The 23,454-nt window shown below is 42.8% G+C and overlaps 1 protein-coding gene across 1 annotated transcript in view; it reads right to left on the bottom strand.

Annotated features, from left to right (window-relative positions):
* Positions 1–23,223, bottom strand: part of LOC117366454 (serine-rich adhesin for platelets-like) — a 38,560-nt gene extending 15,337 nt beyond the window's left edge. Inside the window, exons 1-12 of the mRNA XM_033957790.1 lie at positions 19,743–23,223; positions 16,590–19,700; positions 12,216–16,547; positions 10,950–11,651; positions 10,317–10,667; positions 8,451–9,863; positions 7,362–7,601; positions 6,873–7,112; positions 5,706–6,545; positions 4,856–5,315; positions 4,149–4,621; positions 3,237–3,365 (exon numbers count right to left, since the gene is read on the bottom strand). Of these exons, the coding sequence (XP_033813681.1) occupies positions 3,237–3,365; positions 4,149–4,621; positions 4,856–5,315; positions 5,706–6,545; positions 6,873–7,112; positions 7,362–7,601; positions 8,451–9,863; positions 10,317–10,667; positions 10,950–11,651; positions 12,216–16,547; positions 16,590–19,700; positions 19,743–23,223 (15,772 nt within the window). The remainder of the gene's footprint in view (positions 1–3,236; positions 3,366–4,148; positions 4,622–4,855; positions 5,316–5,705; positions 6,546–6,872; positions 7,113–7,361; positions 7,602–8,450; positions 9,864–10,316; positions 10,668–10,949; positions 11,652–12,215; positions 16,548–16,589; positions 19,701–19,742) is intronic.
* Positions 23,224–23,454: the final 231 nt, after the last annotated feature.

Below are 23,454 nucleotides of genomic sequence, written 5' to 3'. Positions count from 1 at the left end.
AGCTGACCTAGTGATTCTTGCACCTGTAGTGCTTCCAGACTCTATCAGATCAGTTGGAACTACATTTGTTATAAATTCAGCTGACCTACTGCTTCTTGTACCTGTAGTGCTTCCAGACTCTGTCTGATCAGTTGGAACTACAGTTGTTGCGGATGTTCTCTCTGATTCTATCTGACTGGTAGTAAATTCAGGTATCCTAGAGCTTCTTGAACCTGTAGTGCTTCCAGACTCTGTCAGATCAGTTGAAACAACAGTTGTTGTAGTTGTGCTCTCTGATTCTGTCTGACTGGTAGTAAATTTAGGTGACCCAGTACTTTTTGTACCTGTAGTGCTTCCAAATTTTGTCAGATCAGTTGGAATTACAGTTGTTATAATTGTGCTCTCTGATTCTGTCCGACTGGTAGTAAATTCAGCTGACCTAGTGCTTCTTGCACCTGTAGTGCTTCCAGACTCAGTCTGATCAGTTGGAACTACATTTGTTGTAAATTCAGGAAACCTAGTACTTCTTGCACCTGTAGTGCTTCCAGACTCTGTCTGATCAGTTGGAACTACAGTTGTTGCGGATGTGCTTTCTGATTCTGTCCGACTGGTAGTAAATTCAGCTGACCTAGTGCTTCTTGCACCTGTAGTGCTTCCAGACTCTGTCTGATCAGTTGGAACTACAGTTGTTGCGGATGTGCTCTCTGATTCTGTCCGACTGGTAGTAAATTCAGCTGACCTAGTGACTCTTGAACCTGTAGTGCTTCCAGACTCTGTCAGATCAGTTGGAACTACATTTGTTGTAAATTCAGGTGTCCTAGTGATTCTTGCACCTGTAGTGCTTCCAGCCTCTGTCTGATCAGTTGGAACTACATTTGTTGTAAATTCAGGTGACCTAGTGCTTCTTGCACCTGTAGTGCTTCCAGACTCTGTCTGATCAGTTGGACCTACATTTGTTGTAAATTCAGGTGTCCTAGTGCTTCTTGCACCTGTAGTGCTTCCAGAATCTGTCTGATCAGTTGGAACTACAGTTGTTGCGGATGTACTCTCTGATTCTATCTGACTGGTAGTAAATTCAGCTGACCTAGTGATTCTTGCACCTGTAGTGCTTCCAGACTCTGTCAGATCAGTTGGAACTACATTTGTTATAAATTCAGCTGACCTAGTGCTTCTTGTACCTGTAGTGCTTCCAGACTCTGTCTGATCAGTTGGAACTACAGTTGTTGCGGATGTTCTCTCTGATTCTATCTGACTGGTAGTAAATTCAGGTATCCTAGAGCTTCTTGAACCTGTAGTGCTTCCAGACTCTGTCAGATCAGTTGAAACAACAGTTGTTGTAGTTGTGCTCTCTGATTCTGTCTGACTGGTAGTAAATTTAGGTGACCCAGTACTTTTTGTACCTGTAGTGCTTCCAAATTTTGTCAGATCAGTTGGAATTACAGTTGTTATAATTGTGCTCTCTGATTCTGTCCGACTGGTAGTAAATTCAGCTGACCTAGTGATTCTTGAACCTGTAGTGCTTCCAGACTCTGTCAGATCAGTTGGAACTACATTTGTTGTAAATTCAGGTGTCCTAGTGATTCTTGCACCTGTAGTGCTTCCAGCCTCTGTCTGATCAGTTGGAACTACATTTGTTGTAAATTCAGGTGACCTAGTGCTTCTTGCACCTGTAGTGCTTCCAGACTCTGTCTGATCAGTTGGACCTACATTTGTGGTAAATTCAGGTGTCCTAGTGCTTCTTGCACCTGTAGTGCTTCCAGAATCTGTCTGATCAGTTGGAACTACAGTTGTTGCGGATGTACTCTCTGATTCTATCTGACTGGTAGTAAATTCAGCTGACCTAGTGATTCTTGCACCTGTAGTGCTTCCAGACTCTGTCAGATCAGTTGGAACTACATTTGTTATAAATTCAGCTGACCTAGTGCTTCTTGTACCTGTCGTGCTTCCAGACTCTGTCTGATCAGTTGGAACTACAGTTGTTGCGGATGTTCTCTCTGATTCTATCTGACTGGTAGTAAATTCAGGTATCCTAGAGCTTCTTGAACCTGTAGTGCTTCCAGACTCTGTCAGATCAGTTGAAACAACAGTTGTTGTAGTTGTGCTCTCTGATTCTGTCTGACTGGTAGTAAATTTAGGTGACCCAGTACTTTTTGTACCTGTAGTGCTTCCAAATTTTGTCAGATCAGTTGGAATTACAGTTGTTATAATTGTGCTCTCTGATTCTGTCCGACTGGTAGTAAATTCAGCTGACCTAGTGCTTCTTGCACCTGTAGTGCTTCCAGACTCAGTCTGATCAGTTGGAACTACATTTGTTGTAAATTCAGGAAACCTAGTACTTCTTGCACCTGTAGTGCTTCCAGACTCTGTCTGATCAGTTGGAACTACAGTTGTTGCGGATGTGCTTTCTGATTCTGTCCGACTGGTAGTAAATTCAGGTGTCCTAGTGATTCTTGCACCTGTAGTGCTTTCAGCCTCTGTCTGATCAGTTGGAACTACATTTGTTGTAAATTCAGGTGACCTAGTGCTTCTTGCACCTGTAGTGCTTCCAGCCTCTGTCTGATCAGTTGGAACTACAGTTGTTGCGGATGTGCTCTCTGATTCTGTCCGACTGGTAGTAAATTCAGCTGACCTAGTGATTCTTGAACCTGTAGTGCTTCCAGACTCTGTCAGATCAGTTGGAACTACATTTGTTGTAAATTCAGGTGTCCTAGTGATTCTTGCACCTGTAGTGCTTCCAGCCTCTGTCTGATCAGTTGGAACTACATTTGTTGTAAATTCAGGTGACCTAGTGCTTCTTGCACCTGTAGTGCTTCCAGCCTCTGTCTGATCAGTTGGAACTACATTTGTTGTAAATTCAGGTAACCTAGTGCTTCTTGCACCTGTAGTGCTTCCAGACTCTGTCTGATCAGTTGGAACTACAGTTGTTATAATTGTGCTCTCTGATTCTGTCCGACTGGTAGTAAATTCAGCTGACCTAGTGCTTCTTGCACCTGTAGTGCTTCCAGACTCTGTCTGATCAGTTGAAACTACATTTGTTGTAAATTCAGGTGTCCTAGTGCTTCTTGCACCTGTAGTGCTTCCAGACTCTGTCTGATCAGTTGGAACTATATTTGTTGTAAATTCAGGTGTCCTAGTGCTTCTTGCACCTGTAGTGCTTCCAGACTCTGTCTGATCAGTTGGAACAACAGTTGTTGCGGATGTACTCTCTGATTCTATCTGACTGGTAGTAAATTTAGGTAACCCAGTACTTTTTGTACCTATAGTGCTTCCAAACTTTGTCAGATCAGTTGGAAATACAGTTGTTGTAGTTGTGTTCTCTGATTCTGTCTGACTGATAGTAGATTCAGGTGACCTTGTGCTTCTTGCACCTGTAGTGCTTCCAAACTCTGTCAGATCAATTGGAATTACAGTTGTTATAATTGTGTTCTCTGATTCTGTCCGACTGGAAGTAAATTCAGCTGACCTAGTGCTTCTTGCACCTGTAGTGCTTCCAGACTCAGTCTGATCAGTTGGAACTACATTTGTTGTAAATTCAAGTAACCTAGTGCTTCTTGCACCTGTAGTGCTTCCAGACTCTGTCTGATCAGTTGGAACTACAGTTGTTGCAGATGTGCTCTCTGATTCTGTCCGACTGGTAGTAAATTCAGCTGACCTAGTGCTTCTTGCACCTGTAGTGCTTCCAGACTCTGTCTGATCAGTTGGAACTACATTTGTTGTAAATTCAGGTGTCCTAGTGATTCTTGCACCTGTAGTGCTTTCAGCCTCTGTCTGATCAGTTGGAACTACATTTGTTGTAAATTCAGGTGACCTAGTGCTTCTTGCACCTGTAGTGCTTCCAGCCTCTGTCTGATCAGTTGGAACTACAGTTGTTGCGGATGTGCTCTCTGATTCTGTCCGACTGGTAGTAAATTCAGCTGACCTAGTGATTCTTGAACCTGTAGTGCTTCCAGACTCTGTCAGATCAGTTGGAACTACATTTGTTGTAAATTCAGGTGTCCTAGTGATTCTTGCACCTGTAGTGCTTCCAGCCTCTGTCTGATCAGTTGGAACTACATTTGTTGTAAATTCAGGTGACCTAGTGCTTCTTGCACCTGTAGTGCTTCCAGCCTCTGTCTGATCAGTTGGAACTACATTTGTTGTAAATTCAGGTAACCTAGTGCTTCTTGCACCTGTAGTGCTTCCAGACTCTGTCTGATAATTTGGAACTACAGTTGTTGCGGATGTGCTCTCTGATTCTGTCCAACTGGTAGTAAATTCAGCTGACCTAGTGATTCTTGCACCTGTAGTGCTTCCAGACTCTGTCTGATCAGTTGGAACTACAGTTGTTGCGGATGTGCTCTCTGATTCTGTCCGACTGGTAGTAAATTCAGCTGACCTAGTGATTCTTGAACCTGTAGTGCTTCCAGACTCTGTCAGATCAGTTGGAACTACATTTGTTGTAAATTCAGGTGTCCTAGTGATTCTTGCACCTGTAGTGCTTTCAGCCTCTGTCTGATCAGTTGGAACTACATTTGTTGTAAATTCAGGTGACCTAGTGCTTCTTGCACCTGTAGTGCTTCCAGCCTCTGTCTGATCAGTTGGAACTACAGTTGTTGCGGATGTGCTCTCTGATTCTGTCCGACTGGTAGTAAATTCAGCTGACCTAGTGATTCTTGAACCTGTAGTGCTTCCAGACTCTGTCAGATCAGTTGGAACTACATTTGTTGTAAATTCAGGTGTCCTAGTGATTCTTGCACCTGTAGTGCTTCCAGCCTCTGTCTGATCAGTTGGAACTACATTTGTTGTAAATTCAGGTGACCTAGTGCTTCTTGCACCTGTAGTGCTTCCAGCCTCTGTCTGATCAGTTGGAACTACATTTGTTGTAAATTCAGGTAACCTAGTGCTTCTTGCACCTGTAGTGCTTCCAGACTCTGTCTGATAATTTGGAACTACAGTTGTGGCGGATGTGCTCTCTGATTCTATCTGACTGGTAGTAAATTCAGGTGTCCTCGTGCTTCTTGCACCTTTAGTGCTTCCAGGCTCTGTCAGATCAGTTGAAACTACAGTTGTTGTAGTTCTGCTCTCTGATTCTGTCTGACTGGTAGTAAATTTAGGTGACCCAGTACTTTTTGTACCTATAGTGCTTCCCAACTTTGTCACATCATTTGGAAATATGGTTGTTGTAGTTGTGCTCTCTGATTCTATCTGACTGATAGTAGATTCAGGTGACCTTGTGCTTCTTGCTCCTGTAGTGCTTCCAAACTCTGTCAGATCAGTTGGAATTACAGTTGTTATAATTGTGCTCTCTGATTCTGTCTGACTGGTAGTAAATTTAGGTGACCTAGTGCTTCTTGCACCTGTAGTGCTTCCAGACTCAGTCTGATCAGTTGGAACTACATTTGTTGTAAATTCAGGTGTCCTAGTGCTTCTTGCATCTGTAGTGCTTCCAGACTCTGTCTGATCAGTTGGAACTACATTTGTTGTAAATTCAGGTGTCCTAGTGCTTCTTGCATCTGTAGTGCTTCCAGACTCTGTCTGATCAGTTGGAACTACATTTGTTGAAAATTCAGGTGTCCTAGTGCTTCTTGCATCTGTAGTGCTTCCAGACTCTGTCTGATCAGTTGGAACTACATTTGTTGTAAATTCAGGTGTCCTAGTGCTTCTTGCATCTGTAGTGCTTCCAGACTCTGTCTGATCAGTTGGAACTACATTTGTTGTAAATTCAGGTGTCCTAGTGCTTCTTGCACCTGTAGTGTTTCCAGACTCTGTCTGATCAGTTGGACCTACATTTGTTGTAAATTCAGGTGTCCTAGTGCTTCTTGCACCTGTAGTGCTTCCAGAATCTGTCTGATCAGTTGGAACTACAGTTGTTGCGGATGTACTCTCTGATTCTATCTGACTGGTAGTAAATTCAGCTGACCTAGTGATTCTTCCACCTGTAGTTCTTCCAGACTCTGTCAGATCAGTTGGAACTACACTTGTTATAAATTCAGCTGACCTAGTGCTTCTTGTACCTGTAGTGCTTCCAGACTCTGTCTGATCAGTTGGAACTACAGTTGTTGCGGATGTTCTCTCTGATTCTATCTGACTGGTAGTAAATTCAGGTGTCCTAGAGCTTCTTGAACCTGTAGTGCTTCCAGACTCTGTCAGATCAGTTGAAACAACAGTTGTTGTAGTTGTGCTCTCTGATTCTGTCTGACTGGTAGTAAATTTAGGTGATCCAGTACTTTTTGTACCTGTAGTGCTTCCAAATTTTGTCAGATCAGTTGGAAATACAGTTGTTGTAGTTGTGCTCTCTGATTCTATCTGACTGATAGTAGATTCAGGTGACCTTGTGCTTCTTGCACCTGTAGTGCTTCCAAACTCTGTCAGATCAGTTGGAATTACAGTTGTTGCGGATGTGCTTTCTGATTCTGTCCGACTGGTAGTAAATTCAGCTGACCTAGTGCTTCTTGCACCTGTAGTGATTCCAGACTCTGTCTGATCAGTTGGAACTACAGTTGTTGCGGATGTGCTCTCTGATTCTGTCCGACTGGTAGTAAATTCAGCTGACCTAGTGATTCTTGAACCTGTAGTGCTTCCAGACTCTGTCAGATCAGTTGGAACTACATTTGTTGTAAATTCAGGTGTCCTAGTGATTGTTGCACCTGTAGTGCTTCCAGCCTCTGTCTGATCAGTTGGAACTACATTTGTTGTAAATTCAGGTGACCTAGTGCTTCTTGCACCTGTAGTGCTTCCAGCCTCTGTCTGATCAGTTGGAACTACAGTTGTTATAATTTTGCTCTCTGATTCTGTCCGACTGGTAGTAAATTCAGCTGACCTAGTGATTCTTGCACCTGTAGTGCTTCCAGACTCTGTCTGATCAGTTGGAACTACATTTGTTGTAAATTCAGCTGACCTAGTGCTTCTTGCACCTGTAGTGCTTCCAGACTCTGTCTGATCAGTTGGAACTACAGTTGTTGCGGATGTGCTCTCTGATTCTATCTGACTGGTAGTAAATTCAGGTGTCCTAGTGCTTCTTGCACCTGTAGTGCTTCCAGGCTCTGTCAGAACAGTTGGAACTACAGTTGTTGTAGTTGTGCTCTCTGATTCTGTCTGACTGATAGTAGATTCAGGTGACCTTGTGCTTCTTGCACCTGTAGTGCTTCCAAACTCTGTCAGATCAGTTGGAATTACAGTTGTTATAACTGTGCTCTCTGATTCTGTCCGACTGGTAGTAAATTCAGCTGACCTAGTGCTTCTTGCACCTGTAGTGCTTCCAGACTCTGTCTGATCAGTTGGAACTACATTTGTTGTAAATTCAGGAGACCTAGTGCTTCTTGCACCTGTAGTGCTTCCAGACTCTGTCTGATCAGTTGGAACTACATTTGTTGTAAATTCAGGTGACCTAGTGCTTCTTGCACCTGTAGTGCTTCCAGACTCTGTCTGATCAGTTGGAACTACAGTTGTTGCGGATGTGCTCTCTGATTCTATCTGACTGGTAGTAAATTCAGGTGTCCTAGTGCTTCTTGCACCTGTAGTGCTTCCAGGCTCTGTCAGAACAGTTGGAACTACAGTTGTTGTAGTTGTGCTCTCTGATTCTGTCTGACTGGTAGTAGATTCAGGTGACCTTGTGCTTCTTGCACCTGTAGTGCTTCCAAACTCTGTCAGATCAGTTGGAATTACAGTTGTTATAATTGTGCTCTCTGATTCTGTCCGACTGGTAGTAAATTCAGCTGACCTAGTGCTTCTTGCACCTGTAGTGCTTCCGGACTCTGTCTGATCAGTTGGAACTACATTTGTTGTAAATTCAGGTGACCTAGTGCTTCTTGCACCTGTAGTGCTTCCAGACTCTGTCTGATCAGTTGGAACTACAGTTGTTGCGGATGTGCTCTCTGATTCTATCTGACTGGTAGTAACTTCGGGTGTCCTAGTGCTTCTTGCACTTGTAGTGCTTCCAGGCTCTGTCAGAACAGTTGGAACTACAGTTGTTGTAGTTGTGCTCTCTGATTCTGTCTGACTGGTAGTAGATTCAGGTGACCTTGTGCTTCTTGCACCTGTAGTGCTTCCAAACTCTGTCAGATCAGTTGGAATTACAGTTGTTATAATTGTGCTCTCTGATTCTGTCCGACTGGTAGTAAATTCAGCTGACCTAGTGCTTCTTGCACCTGTAGTGCTTCCAGACTCTGTCTGATCAGTTGGAACTACAGTTGTTGCGGATGTGCTCTCTGATTCTGTCCGACTGGTAGTAAATTCAGCTGACCTAGTGATTCTTGCACCTGTAGTGCTTCCAGACTCTGTCTGATCAGTTGGAACTACATTTGTTGTAAATTCAGGTGACCTAGTGCTTCTTGCACCTGTAGTGCTTCCAGACTCTGTCTGATCAGTTGAAACTACATTTGTTGTAAATTCAGGAGACCTAGTGCTTCTTGCACCTGTAGTGCTTCCAGACTCTGTCTGATCAGTTGGAACTACATTTGTTGTAAATTCAGGTGACCTAGTGCTTCTTGCACCTGTAGTGCTTCCAGACTCTGTCTGATCAGTTGGAACTACAGTTGTTGCGGATGTGCTCTCTGATTCTATCTGACTGGTAGTAAATTCATGTGTCTTAGTGCTTCTTAAACCTGTATTTCTTCCAGACTCTGTTAGATCAGTTGAAACTACAGTTGTTGAAGTTGTGCTCTCTGATTCTGTCTGACTGGTAGTAAATTTAGGTGACCCAGTACTTTTTGTACCTGTAGTGCTTCCAAACTTTGTCAGATCAGTTGGAAATATATTTGTTGTAGTTGTGCTCTCTGATTCTGTCTGACTGGTAGTAGATTCAGGTGACCTTGTGCTTGTTGCACCTGTAGTGCTTCCAGACTCTGTCTGATCAGTTGGAACTACAGTTGTTGCGGATGTGCTCTCTGATTCTGTCCGACTGGTAGTAAATTCAGCTGACCTAGTGATTCTTGCACCTGTAGTGCTTCCAGACTCTGTGCGATCAATTGGAACTACATTTGTTGTAAATTTAGGTGACCTAGTGCTTCTTGCATCTGTAGTGCTTCCAGACTTTGCCTGATCAATTGGAACTACAGTTGTTGCGGATGTACTCTCTGATTCTATCTGACTGGTAGTAAATTCAGGTGTCCTAGTGCTTCTTGCACCTGTAGTGCTTCCAGACTCTGCCAGATCAGTTGAAACTACAGTTGATGCTGATGTGCTCTCTGATTCTGTCCGACTGGTAGTAAATTCAGCTGACCTAGTGATTCTTGCACCTGTAGTGCTTCCAGACTCTGTCTGATCAGTTGGAACTACATTTATTGTAAATTCAAGTGACCTAGTGCTTCTTGCACCTGTAGTGCTTCCAGACTCTGTCTGATCATTTGGAACTACAGTTGTGGCGGATGTGCTCTCTGATTCTATCTGACTGGTAGTAAATTCTGGTGTCCTCGTGCTTCTTGCACCTGTAGTGCTTCCAAACTCTGTCAGATTAGTTGGAATTACAGTTGTTATAATTGTGCTCTCTGATTCTATCTGACTGGTAGTAAATTCAGGTGTCCTAGTGTTTCTTGCACCTGTAGTGCTTCCAGACTCTGTCAGATCAGTTGGAAATACAGTTGTTATAATTGTGCTCTCTGATTCTATCTGACTGGTAGTAAATTCAGGTGTCCTAGTGTTTCTTGCACCTGTAGTGCTTCCAGACTCTGTCAGATCAGTTGGAAATACAGTTGTTATAATTGTGCTCTCTGATTCTATCTGACTGGAAGTAAATTCAGGTGTCCTAGTGCTTCTTGCACCTGTAGTGCTTCCAGGCTCTGTCAGATCAGTTGGAACTACAATTGTTATAATTGTGCTCTCTGATTCTGTCCGACTGGTAGTAAATTCAGCTGACCTAGTGCTTCTTGCACCTGTAGTGCTTCCAGACTCTGTCTGATCACTTGGAACTACATTTGTTGTAAATTCAGGTGACCTAGTGCTTCTTGCACCTGTAGTGCTTCCAGACTCTGTCTGATCAGTTGGAACTACAGTTGTTGCGGATGTGCTCTCTGATTCTATCTGACTGGTAGTAACTTCGGGTGTCCTAGTGCTTCTTGCACTTGTAGTGCTTCCAGGCTCTGTCAGAACAGTTGGAACTACAGTTGTTGTAGTTGTGCTCTCTGATTCTGTCTGACTGGTAGTAGATTCAGGTGACCTTGTGCTTCTTGCACCTGTAGTGCTTCCAAACTCTGTCAGATCAGTTGGAATTACAATTGTTATAATTGTGCTCTCTGATTCTGTCCGACTGGTAGTAAATTCAGCTGACCTAGTGCCTCTTGCACCTGTAGTGCTTCCAGACTCTGTCTGATCAGTTGGAACTACATTTGTTGTAAATTCAAGTGACCTAGTGCTTCTTGCACCTGTAGTGCTTCCAGACTCTGTCAGATCAGTTGAAACTACAGTTGTTGTAGTTGTGCTCTCTGATTCTGTCTGACTGATAGTAGATTCAGGTGACCTTGTGCTTCTTGCACCTGTAGTGCTTCCAAACTCTGTCAGATTAGTTGGAATTACAGTTGTTATAATTGTGCTCTCTGATTCTGTCCGACTGGTAGTAAATTCAGCTGACCTAGTGCTTCTTGCACCTGAAGTGCTTCCAGATTCTGTCTGATCAGTTGGAACTCCAGTTGTTGCGGATGTCCTCTCTGATTCTATCTGACTGGTAGTAAATTCAGGTGTCCTAGTGTTTCTTGCACCTGTAGTGCTTCCAGACTCTGTCAGATCAGTTGGAAATACAGTTGTTATAATTGTGCTCTCTGATTCTATCTGACTGGTAGTAAATTCAGGTGTCCTAGTGTTTCTTGCACCTGTAGTGCTTCCAGACTCTGTCTGATCAGTTGGAAATACAGTTGTTTCGGATGTGCTCTCTGATTCTATCTGACTGGTAGTAAATTCAGCTGACCTAGTGCTTCTTGCACCTGTAGTGCTTCCAGACTCTGTCTGATCACTTGGAACTACATTTGTTGTAAATTCAGGTGACCTAGTGCTTCTTGCACCTGTAGTGCTTCCAGACTCTGTCAGATCAGTTGAAACTACAGCTGTTGTAGTTGTGCTCTCTGATTCTGTCTGACTGGTAGTAAATTTAGGTGACCTTGTGGTTCTTGCACCTGTAGTGCTTCCAGACTCTGTCAGATCAGTTGGAAATACAGTTGTTATAATTGTGCTCTCTGATTCTGTCCGACTGGTAGTAAATTCAGCTGACCTAGTGCTTCTTGCACCTGTATTGCTTCTAGACTCTGTCTGATCAGTTGAAACTACAGTTGTTGTGGATGTGCTCTCTGATTCTATCTGACTGGTAGTAAATTCAGGTCTCCTAGTGCTTCTTGCACCTGTAGTGCTTCCAGACGATGTCTGATCAGTTGGAACTACAGTTGTTGCGGATGTGCTCTCTGATTCTATCTGACTGGTAGTAAATTTAGGTGACCCAGTACTTTTTGTACCTGTAGTGCTTCCAAACTTTGTCAGATCAGCTGGAAATACAGTTGTTGTAGTTGTGCTCTCTGATTCTGTTTGACTGATAGTAGATTCAGGTGATCTTGTGCTTCTTGCACCTGTAGTGCTTCCAAACTTTGTCAGATCAGTTGGAATTACAGTTGTTTTAATTGTGCTCTCTGATCCAGTCCGACTGGTAGTAAATTCAGCTGACCTAGTGCTTCTTGTACCTGTAGTGCTGCCAGACTCTGCCTGATCAGTTGGAACTACATTTGTTGTAAATTCAGGTGACCTAGTGCTTCTTGCACCTGTAGTGCTTCCAGACTCTGTCTGATCAGTTGGAACTACAATTGTTTCGGATGTGCTCTCTGATTCTATCTGACTGGTAGTAAATTCAGATGTCCTAGTGCTTCTTGCACCTGTAGTGCTTCCAGACTCTGTCAGATCAGTTGAAACTACAGTTGTTGTAGTTGTGCTCTCTGATTCTGTCTGACTGGTAGTAAATTTAGGTGACCCAGTACTTTTTGTACCTGTAGTGCTTCCAAACTTTGTCAGATCAGTTGGAAATACAGTTGTTGTAATTGTGCTCTCTGAATCTGTCTGACTGGTAGTAAATTTAGGTGACCCAGTACTTTTTGTACCTGTAGTTCTTCCTAACTTTGTCAGATCAGTTGGAAATACAGTTGTTGTAATTGTGCTCTCTGATTCTGTCTGACTGGTAGTAAATTCAGCTGACCTAGTGCTTCTTGCACCTGTAGTGTTTCCAGACTCTGTCTGATCAGTTGGAACTACATTTGTTGTAAATTCAGGTGACCTAGTGCTTCTTGCACCTGTAGTGCTTCCAGACTCTGTCTGATCAGTTGGAACTACAGTTGTTGCGGATGTGCTCTCTGATTCTATATGACTGGTAGTAAATTCATGTGTCTTAGTGCTTCTTAAACCTGTAGTGCTTCCAGACTCTGTTAGATCAGTTGAAACTACAGTTGTTGAAGTTGTGCTCTCTGATTCTGTCTGACTGGTAGTAAATTTAGGTGACCCAGTACTTTTTGTACCTGTAGTGCTTCCAAACTTTGTCAGATCAGTTGGAAATACATTTGTTGTAGTTGTGCTCTTTGATTCTGTCTGACTGATAGTAGATTCAGGTGACCTTGTGCTTCTTGCACCTGTAGTGCTTCCAAACTCTGTCAGATCAGTTGGAATTACAGTTGTTATAACTGTGCTCTCTGATTCTGTCCGACTGGTAGTAAATTCAGCTGACCTAGTGATTCTTGCACCTGAAGTGCTTCCAGACTCTGTCTGATCAGTTGGAACTACATTTGTTGTAAATTCAGGTGCCCTAGTGCTTCTTGCACCTGTAGTGCTTCCAGACTCTGTCTGATCAGTTGGAACTACAGTTGTTGCGGATGTGCTCTCTGATTCTATCTGACTGGTAGTAAATTCAGGTGTCCTAGTGCTTCTTGCACCTGTAGTGCTTCCAGACTTTGTCAGATCAGTTGAAACTACAGTTGATTTAGTTGTTCTATCTGATTCTGTCTGACTGGTAGTAAATTCAGGTGACCTAGTGTTTCTTGCACCTGTAGTGCTTCTAGACTCTGTCAGTTCAGTTGGAACTACAGTTGTTGTGGATGAGCTCTCTGATTCTATCTGACTGGTAGTAAATTCAGGTGACCTAGTGCTTTTTGCACCTGTAGTGCTTCCAAACTCTGTCAGATCTGTTGGAACTACATTTGTTGTAGTTGCGCTCTCTAAATCTCTCTGACCGGTAGTAAATTCAGGTGATCTAGTGTTTCTTGCACCTGTAGTGCTTCTAGACTCTGTCAGATCAGTTGGAACTACAGTTGTTGTGGATGTGCTCTCTGATTCTATCTGACTGGTGGTAAATTCAGCTGAGCTAGTGCTTCTTGCACCTGTAGTGCTTTCAGACTCTGTCAGGTTCATTGGAAGTACAGTTGTTGTAGGTATGCTTTCTGATTCTATCTGACTGGTAGTAAATTCAGGTGACCTAGTGCTTTTTGCACCTATAGTGCTTCTAGACTCTGTCAGGTCCGTTGAAACTACAGTTGTTTTAGTTATGCTTTCTGATTCTATCTGTATGGTAGTAAATTCAGGTGACCTAGTGCTTCTTGCATCTGTAGTGCTTCCAGACTCTGTCAGGTCCATTGGAAATACGGTTGTTGTAGTTATACTTTCTGATTCTATCTGACTGGTAGTAAATTCAGATGACCTAGTGCTTCTTGCACCTGTAGTTCTTCCAAACTCTGTCAGATCAGTTGGAAGTACATTTGTTGTAGTTATGCTTTCTGATTCTATCTGGGTAGTAGTAAATTCAGGTGACCTAGTGCTTCTTGCACCTGTAGTGTTTCCAGACTCTGTCAGGTCCGTTGAAACTACAGTTATTGTTGTTATGCCTTCTGATTCTATCTGACTGGTAGTAAATCCAGCTGACCTAGTGCTTTTTGCACCTGTAGTGCTTCCAAACTCTGTCAGATCTGTTGGAACTACATTTGTTGTAGTTGCGCTCTCTGAATCTCTCTGACCGGTAGTAAATTCAGGTGACCTAGTGCTTCTTGCACCTGTAGTGCTTCCAGACTTTGTCAGATCAGTTAGAACTACAGTTGTTCTGGATGTGCTCTCTGATTCTATCTGACTGGTGGTAAATTCAGCTGAGCTAGTGCTTCTTGCACCTGTAGTGCTTCCAGACTCTGTCTGATCAGTTGGAACTACAGTTGTTGCGGATGTGCTCTCTGATTCTATCTGACTGGTAGTAAATTCAGGTGTCCTAGTGCTTCTTGCACCTGTAGTGCTTCCAGACTTTGTCAGATCAGTTGAAACTACAGTTGATTTAGTTGTTCTATCTGATTCTGTCTGACTGGTAGTAAATTCAGGTGACCTAGTGTTTCTTGCACCTGTAGTGCTTCTAGACTCTGTCAGTTCAGTTGGAACTACAGTTGTTGTGGATGAGCTCTCTGATTCTATCTGACTGGTAGTAAATTCAGGTGACCTAGTGCTTTTTGCACCTGTAGTGCTTCCAAACTCTGTCAGATCTGTTGGAACTACATTTGTTGTAGTTGCGCTCTCTAAATCTCTCTGACCGGTAGTAAATTCAGGTGATCTAGTGTTTCTTGCACCTGTAGTGCTTCTAGACTCTGTCAGATCAGTTGGAACTACAGTTGTTGTGGATGTGCTCTCTGATTCTATCTGACTGGTGGTAAATTCAGCTGAGCTAGTGCTTCTTGCACCTGTAGTGCTTTCAGACTCTGTCAGGTTCATTGGAAGTACAGTTGTTGTAGGTATGCTTTCTGATTCTATCTGACTGGTAGTAAATTCAGGTGACCTAGTGCTTTTTGCACCTATAGTGCTTCTAGACTCTGTCAGGTCCGTTGAAACTACAGTTGTTTTAGTTATGCTTTCTGATTCTATCTGTATGGTAGTAAATTCAGGTGACCTAGTGCTTCTTGCATCTGTAGTGCTTCCAGACTCTGTCAGGTCCATTGGAAATACGGTTGTTGTAGTTATACTTTCTGATTCTATCTGACTGGTAGTAAATTCAGATGACCTAGTGCTTCTTGCACCTGTAGTTCTTCCAAACTCTGTCAGATCAGTTGGAAGTACATTTGTTGTAGTTATGCTTTCTGATTCTATCTGGGTAGTAGTAAATTCAGGTGACCTAGTGCTTCTTGCACCTGTAGTGTTTCCAGACTCTGTCAGGTCCGTTGAAACTACAGTTATTGTTGTTATGCCTTCTGATTCTATCTGACTGGTAGTAAATCCAGCTGACCTAGTGCTTTTTGCACCTGTAGTGCTTCCAAACTCTGTCAGATCTGTTGGAACTACATTTGTTGTAGTTGCGCTCTCTGAATCTCTCTGACCGGTAGTAAATTCAGGTGACCTAGTGCTTCTTGCACCTGTAGTGCTTCCAGACTTTGTCAGATCAGTTAGAACTACAGTTGTTCTGGATGTGCTCTCTGATTCTATCTGACTGGTGGTAAATTCAGCTGAGCTAGTGCTTCTTGCACCTGTAGTGCTTCCAGACTCTGTCAGGTCCGTTGGAAGTACGGTTGTTGTAGTTATACTTTCTGATTCTATCTGACTGGTAGTAAATTCAGGTGACCTAATGCTTCTTGCACCTGTAGTGCTTCCAAACTCTATCAGATCAGTTGGAACTACATTTGTTGTAGTTGTGCTCTCTGAATCTCTCTGACCGGTAGTAAATTCAGGTGATCTAGTGCTTCTTGCACCTGTAGTGCTTCCAGACGCTGCCAGTTCAGTTGGAACTACAGTTGTTGTGGATGTGCTCTCTGATTCTATCTGACTGGTGGTAAATTCAGGTGATCTAGTGCTTCTTGCACCTGTAGTGCTTCCAGACTCTGTCAGGTCCGTTGGAAGTACGGTTGTTGTAGTTATGCTTTCTGATTCTATCTGGCTGGTAGTAAATTCAGGTGACCTAGTTCTTCTTGCACCTGTAGTGTTTCCAGACTCTGCCAGATCAGTTGGAACTACAGTTGCTGTGGATGTGCTCTCTGATTCAATCTGACTGGTAGTAAATTCAGCTGACCTAGTGCTTCTTGCACGTGTAGTACTTCCAGACTCTGTCAGATCAATTGGAACTACAGTTGTTGTAGTTGTACTCTCTGATTCTGGTTGACCGGTAGTAAATTTAGTTGACGTAGTGCTTCCTGCACTTGTAGTGCTTCCAGACTCTGTCAGATCAGTTGGAATTATAGTTGTTATAATTGTGCTCTCTGATTCTGTCCGACTGGTATTAAATTCAGGTGACCTAGTGTTTCTTGCACCTGTAGTGCTTCCAGACTCTGTCTGATCAGTTGGAACTACAGTTGTTGCGGATGTGCTCTCTGATTCTGTCTGACTGGTAGTAAATTTAGGTGACCCAGTACTTTTTGTACCTGTAGTGCTTCCAAACTTTGTCAGATCAGTTGGAAATACAGTTGTTGTAATTGTGCTCTCTGAATCTGTCTGACTGGTAGTAAATTTAGGTGACCCAGTACTTTTTGTACCTGTAGTTCTTCCTAACTTTGTCAGATCAGTTGGAAATACAGTTGTTGTAATTGTGCTCTCTGATTCTGTCTGACTGGTAGTAAATTCAGCTGACCTAGTGCTTCTTGCACCTGTAGTGTTTCCAGACTCTGTCTGATCAGTTGGAACTACATTTGTTGTAAATTCAGGTGACCTAGTGCTTCTTGCACCTGTAGTGCTTCCAGACTCTGTCTGATCAGTTGGAACTACAGTTGTTGCGGATGTGCTCTCTGATTCTATATGACTGGTAGTAAATTCATGTGTCTTAGTGCTTCTTAAACCTGTAGTGCTTCCAGACTCTGTTAGATCAGTTGAAACTACAGTTGTTGAAGTTGTGCTCTCTGATTCTGTCTGACTGGTAGTAAATTTAGGTGACCCAGTACTTTTTGTACCTGTAGTGCTTCCAAACTTTGTCAGATCAGTTGGAAATACATTTGTTGTAGTTGTGCTCTCTGATTCTGTCTGACTGATAGTAGATTCAGGTGACCTTGTGCTTCTTGCACCTGTAGTGCTTCCAAACTCTGTCAGATCAGTTGGAATTACAGTTGTTATAACTGTGCTCTCTGATTCTGTCCGACTGGTAGTAAATTCAGCTGACCTAGTGATTCTTGCACCTGAAGTGCTTCCAGACTCTGTCTGATCAGTTGGAACTACATTTGTTGTAAATTCAGGTGCCCTAGTGCTTCTTGCACCTGTAGTGCTTCCAGACTCTGTCTGATCAGTTGGAACTACAGTTGTTGCGGATGTGCTCTCTGATTCTATCTGACTGGTAGTAAATTCAGGTGTCCTAGTGCTTCTTGCACCTGTAGTGCTTCCAGACTTTGTCAGATCAGTTGAAACTACAGTTGATTTAGTTGTTCTCTCTGATTCTGTCTGACTGGTAGTAAATTCAGGTGACCTAGTGTTTCTTGCACTTGTAGTGCTTCTAGACTCTGTCAGATCAGTTGGAACTACAGTTGTTGTGGATGAGCTCTCTGATTCTATCTGACTGGTAGTAAATTCAGGTGACCTAGTGCTTTTTGCACCTGTAGTGCTTCCAAACTCTGTCAGATCTGTTGGAACTACATTTGTTGTAGTTGCGCTCTCTAAATCTCTCTGACCGGTAGTAAATTCAGGTGATCTAGTGTTTCTTGCACCTGTAGTGCTTCTAGACTCTGTCAGATCAGTTGGAACTACAGTTGTTGTGGATGTGCTCTCTGATTCTATCTGACTGGTGGTAAATTCAGCTGAGCTAGTGCTTCTTGCACCTGTAGTGCTTTCAGACTCTGTCAGGTTCATTGGAAGTACAGTTGTTGTAGGTATGCTTTCTGATTCTATCTGACTGGTAGTAAATTCAGGTGACCTAGTGCTTTTTGCACCTATAGTGCTTCTAGACTCTGTCAGGTCCGTTGAAACTACAGTTGTTTTAGTTATGCTTTCTGATTCTATCTGTATGGTAGTAAATTCAGGTGACCTAGTGCTTCTTGCATCTGTAGTGCTTCCAGACTCTGTCAGGTCCATTGGAAATACGGTTGTTGTAGTTATACTTTCTGATTCTATCTGACTGGTAGTAAATTCAGATGACCTAGTGCTTCTTGCACCTGTAGTTCTTCCAAACTCTGTCAGATCAGTTGGAAGTACATTTGTTGTAGTTATGCTTTCTGATTCTATCTGGGTAGTAGTAAATTCAGGTGACCTAGTGCTTCTTGCACCTGTAGTGTTTCCAGACTCTGTCAGGTCCGTTGAAACTACAGTTATTGTTGTTATGCCTTCTGATTCTATCTGACTGGTAGTAAATCCAGCTGACCTAGTGCTTTTTGCACCTGTAGTGCTTCCAAACTCTGTCAGATCTGTTGGAACTACATTTGTTGTAGTTGCGCTCTCTGAATCTCTCTGACCGGTAGTAAATTCAGGTGACCTAGTGCTTCTTGCACCTGTAGTGCTTCCAGACTTTGTCAGATCAGTTGGAACTACAGTTGTTCTGGATGTGCTCTCTGATTCTATCTGACTGGTGGTAAATTCAGCTGAGCTAGTGCTTCTTGCACCTGTAGTGCTTCCAGACTCTGTCAGGTCCGTTGGAAGTACGGTTGTTGTAGTTATACTTTCTGATTCTATCTGACTGGTAGTAAATTCAGGTGACCTAATGCTTCTTGCACCTGTAGTGCTTCCAAACTCTATCAGATCAGTTGGAACTACATTTGTTGTAGTTGTGCTCTCTGAATCTCTCTGACCGGTAGTAAATTCAGGTGATCTAGTGCTTCTTGCACCTGTAGTGCTTCCAGACGCTGCCAGTTCAGTTGGAACTACAGTTGTTGTGGATGTGCTCTCTGATTCTATCTGACTGGTGGTAAATTCAGGTGATCTAGTGCTTCTTGCACCTGTAGTGCTTCCAGACTCTGTCAGGTCCGTTGGAAGTACGGTTGTTGTAGTTATGCTTTCTGATTCTATCTGGCTGGTAGTAAATTCAGGTGACCTAGTTCTTCTTGCACCTGTAGTGCTTCCAGACTCTGCCAGATCAGTTGGAACTACAGTTGCTGTGGATGTGCTCTCTGATTCAATCTGACTGGTAGTAAATTCAGCTGACCTAGTGCTTCTTGCACGTGTAGTACTTCCAGACTCTGTCAGATCAATTGGAACTACAGTTGTTGTAGTTGTACTCTCTGATTCTGGTTGACCGGTAGTAAATTTAGTTGACGTAGTGCTTCCTGGACTTGTAGTGCTTCCAGACTCTGTCAGATCAGTTGGAATTATAGTTGTTATAATTGTGCTCTCTGATTCTGTCCGACTGGTAGTAAATTCAGGTGACCTAGTGTTTCTTGCACCTGTAGTGCTTCCAGACTCTGTCTGATCAGTTGGAACTACAGTTGTTGCGGATGTGCTCTCTGATTCTATATGACTGGTAGTAAATTCATGTGTCTTAGTGCTTCTTAAACCTGTAGTGCTTCCAGACTCTGTTAGATCAGTTGAAACTACAGTTGTTGCGGATGTGCTCTCTGATTCTGTCTGACTGGTAGTAAATTTAGGTGACCCAGTACTTTTTGTACCTGTAGTGCTTCCAAACTTTGTCAGATCAGTTGGAAATACAGTTGTTGTAATTGTGCTCTCTGAATCTGTCTGACTGGTAGTAAATTTAGGTGACCCAGTACTTTTTGTACCTGTAGTTCTTCCTAACTTTGTCAGATCAGTTGGAAATACAGTTGTTGTAATTGTGCTCTCTGATTCTGTCTGACTGGTAGTAAATTCAGCTGACCTAGTGCTTCTTGCACCTGTAGTGTTTCCAGACTCTGTCTGATCAGTTGGAACTACATTTGTTGTAAATTCAGGTGACCTAGTGCTTCTTGCACCTGTAGTGCTTCCAGACTCTGTCTGATCAGTTGGAACTACAGTTGTTGCGGATGTGCTCTCTGATTCTATATGACTGGTAGTAAATTCATGTGTCTTAGTGCTTCTTAAACCTGTAGTGCTTCCAGACTCTGTTAGATCAGTTGAAACTACAGTTGTTGAAGTTGTGCTCTCTGATTCTGTCTGACTGGTAGTAAATTTAGGTGACCCAGTACTTTTTGTACCTGTAGTGCTTCCAAACTTTGTCAGATCAGTTGGAAATACATTTGTTGTAGTTGTGCTCTCTGATTCTGTCTGACTGATAGTAGATTCAGGTGACCTTGTGCTTCTTGCACCTGTAGTGCTTCCAAACTCTGTCAGATCAGTTGGAATTACAGTTGTTATAACTGTGCTCTCTGATTCTGTCCGACTGGTAGTAAATTCAGCTGACCTAGTGATTCTTGCACCTGAAGTGCTTCCAGACTCTGTCTGATCAGTTGGAACTACATTTGTTGTAAATTCAGGTGCCCTAGTGCTTCTTGCACCTGTAGTGCTTCCAGACTCTGTCTGATCAGTTGGAACTACAGTTGTTGCGGATGTGCTCTCTGATTCTATCTGACTGGTAGTAAATTCAGGTGTCCTAGTGCTTCTTGCACCTGTAGTGCTTCCAGACTTTGTCAGATCAGTTGAAACTACAGTTGATTTAGTTGTTCTCTCTGATTCTGTCTGACTGGTAGTAAATTCAGGTGACCTAGTGTTTCTTGCACTTGTAGTGCTTCTAGACTCTGTCAGATCAGTTGGAACTACAGTTGTTGTGGATGAGCTCTCTGATTCTATCTGACTGGTAGTAAATTCAGGTGACCTAGTGCTTTTTGCACCTGTAGTGCTTCCAAACTCTGTCAGATCTGTTGGAACTACATTTGTTGTAGTTGCGCTCTCTAAATCTCTCTGACCGGTAGTAAATTCAGGTGATCTAGTGTTTCTTGCACCTGTAGTGCTTCTAGACTCTGTCAGATCAGTTGGAACTACAGTTGTTGTGGATGTGCTCTCTGATTCTATCTGACTGGTGGTAAATTCAGCTGAGCTAGTGCTTCTTGCACCTGTAGTGCTTTCAGACTCTGTCAGGTTCATTGGAAGTACAGTTGTTGTAGGTATGCTTTCTGATTCTATCTGACTGGTAGTAAATTCAGGTGACCTAGTGCTTTTTGCACCTATAGTGCTTCTAGACTCTGTCAGGTCCGTTGAAACTACAGTTGTTTTAGTTATGCTTTCTGATTCTATCTGTATGGTAGTAAATTCAGGTGACCTAGTGCTTCTTGCATCTGTAGTGCTTCCAGACTCTGTCAGGTCCATTGGAAATACGGTTGTTGTAGTTATACTTTCTGATTCTATCTGACTGGTAGTAAATTCAGATGACCTAGTGCTTCTTGCACCTGTAGTTCTTCCAAACTCTGTCAGATCAGTTGGAAGTACATTTGTTGTAGTTATGCTTTCTGATTCTATCTGGGTAGTAGTAAATTCAGGTGACCTAGTGCTTCTTGCACCTGTAGTGTTTCCAGACTCTGTCAGGTCCGTTGAAACTACAGTTATTGTTGTTATGCCTTCTGATTCTATCTGACTGGTAGTAAATCCAGCTGACCTAGTGCTTTTTGCACCTGTAGTGCTTCCAAACTCTGTCAGATCTGTTGGAACTACATTTGTTGTAGTTGCGCTCTCTGAATCTCTCTGACCGGTAGTAAATTCAGGTGACCTAGTGCTTCTTGCACCTGTAGTGCTTCCAGACTTTGTCAGATCAGTTGGAACTACAGTTGTTCTGGATGTGCTCTCTGATTCTATCTGACTGGTGGTAAATTCAGCTGAGCTAGTGCTTCTTGCACCTGTAGTGCTTCCAGACTCTGTCAGGTCCGTTGGAAGTACGGTTGTTGTAGTTATACTTTCTGATTCTATCTGACTGGTAGTAAATTCAGGTGACCTAATGCTTCTTGCACCTGTAGTGCTTCCAAACTCTATCAGATCAGTTGGAACTACATTTGTTGTAGTTGTGCTCTCTGAATCTCTCTGACCGGTAGTAAATTCAGGTGATCTAGTGCTTCTTGCACCTGTAGTGCTTCCAGACGCTGCCAGTTCAGTTGGAACTACAGTTGTTGTGGATGTGCTCTCTGATTCTATCTGACTGGTGGTAAATTCAGGTGATCTAGTGCTTCTTGCACCTGTAGTGCTTCCAGACTCTGTCAGGTCCGTTGGAAGTACGGTTGTTGTAGTTATGCTTTCTGATTCTATCTGGCTGGTAGTAAATTCAGGTGACCTAGTTCTTCTTGCACCTGTAGTGCTTCCAGACTCTGCCAGATCAGTTGGAACTACAGTTGCTGTGGATGTGCTCTCTGATTCAATCTGACTGGTAGTAAATTCAGCTGACCTAGTGCTTCTTGCACGTGTAGTACTTCCAGACTCTGTCAGATCAATTGGAACTACAGTTGTTGTAGTTGTACTCTCTGATTCTGGTTGACCGGTAGTAAATTTAGTTGACGTAGTGCTTCCTGGACTTGTAGTGCTTCCAGACTCTGTCAGATCAGTTGGAATTATAGTTGTTATAATTGTGCTCTCTGATTCTGTCCGACTGGTAGTAAATTCAGGTGACCTAGTGTTTCTTGCACCTGTAGTGCTTCCAGACTCTGTCTGATCAGTTGGAACTACAGTTGTTGCGGATGTGCTCTCTGATTCTATATGACTGGTAGTAAATTCATGTGTCTTAGTGCTTCTTAAACCTGTAGTGCTTCCAGACTCTGTTAGATCAGTTGAAACTACAGTTGTTGAAGTTGTGCTCTCTGATTCTGGTTGACCGGTAGTAAATTTAGTTGACGTAGTGCTTCCTGCACTTGTAGTGCTTCCAGACTCTGTCAGATCAGTTGGAACTACAATTGTTGTAAATTCAGTTGATCCAGTGCTTCTTACACCTGTAGTGCTTCCAGATTCTGTCAGAACAGTTGGAATTATAGTTGTTATAATTGTGCTCTCTGATTCTGTCTGACTGGTAGTAAATTCAGGTGTCCTAGTGCTTCTTGCACCTGTAGTGCTTCCAGGCTCTGTCAGATCAGTTTGAACTACAGTTGTTATAATTGTGCTCTCTGATTCTGTCCGACTGGTAGTAAATTCAGCTGACCTAGTGCTTCTTGCACCTGTAGTGCTTCCAGACTCTGTCAGATCAGTTGGAACTACAGTTGTTGTAAATTCAGTTGACCTAGTGCTTCTTGCACCCGTTGTGCTCTCGGATTCTTTTACATCAGTTGGAAAATCAGCTGTCCTAGGTGTAGTTATGCTTTTTACTTCTGTGGGAGTCTTCGATTCTTTCGGATTATTTGTCAGTAGAGTTGTAGTGGTATCCTCTCTGTTCACTTTTCCTGTTGTACTTGGAGCTTCTGTATTACGAGCATCTGTATCTGTTGTCTCTGTGCCTTTTGGAACATCTGTGGTCATTTCTGCTTCTGTGGTACTCCTAGATTCCATTGTCTCTGTTAATGTTTTGAATAAATAGATTATGTTAATCTAATGTAATAAAATATTTAAGATTGTTCATAGATGCACAACTAGATGAAGACCATAATACAGATGACCTTTGAGTTGCTTGTGCTAAGTCTATTTGGCACATTTAAAACTCATTTTAAAATTGCATTCTTGGAAACATGTCAATGCAACAGGTCTAGGAATGTGGTTTTTTGGAGGATGATAGAAGCTGGA

This window comes from Geotrypetes seraphini, chromosome 9 (assembly GCF_902459505.1).
Source record: "Geotrypetes seraphini chromosome 9, aGeoSer1.1, whole genome shotgun sequence".
Taxonomy (NCBI): Eukaryota; Metazoa; Chordata; class Amphibia; order Gymnophiona; family Dermophiidae; genus Geotrypetes; species Geotrypetes seraphini.
This window is presented reverse-complemented; position numbering and strand designations above follow the sequence as displayed.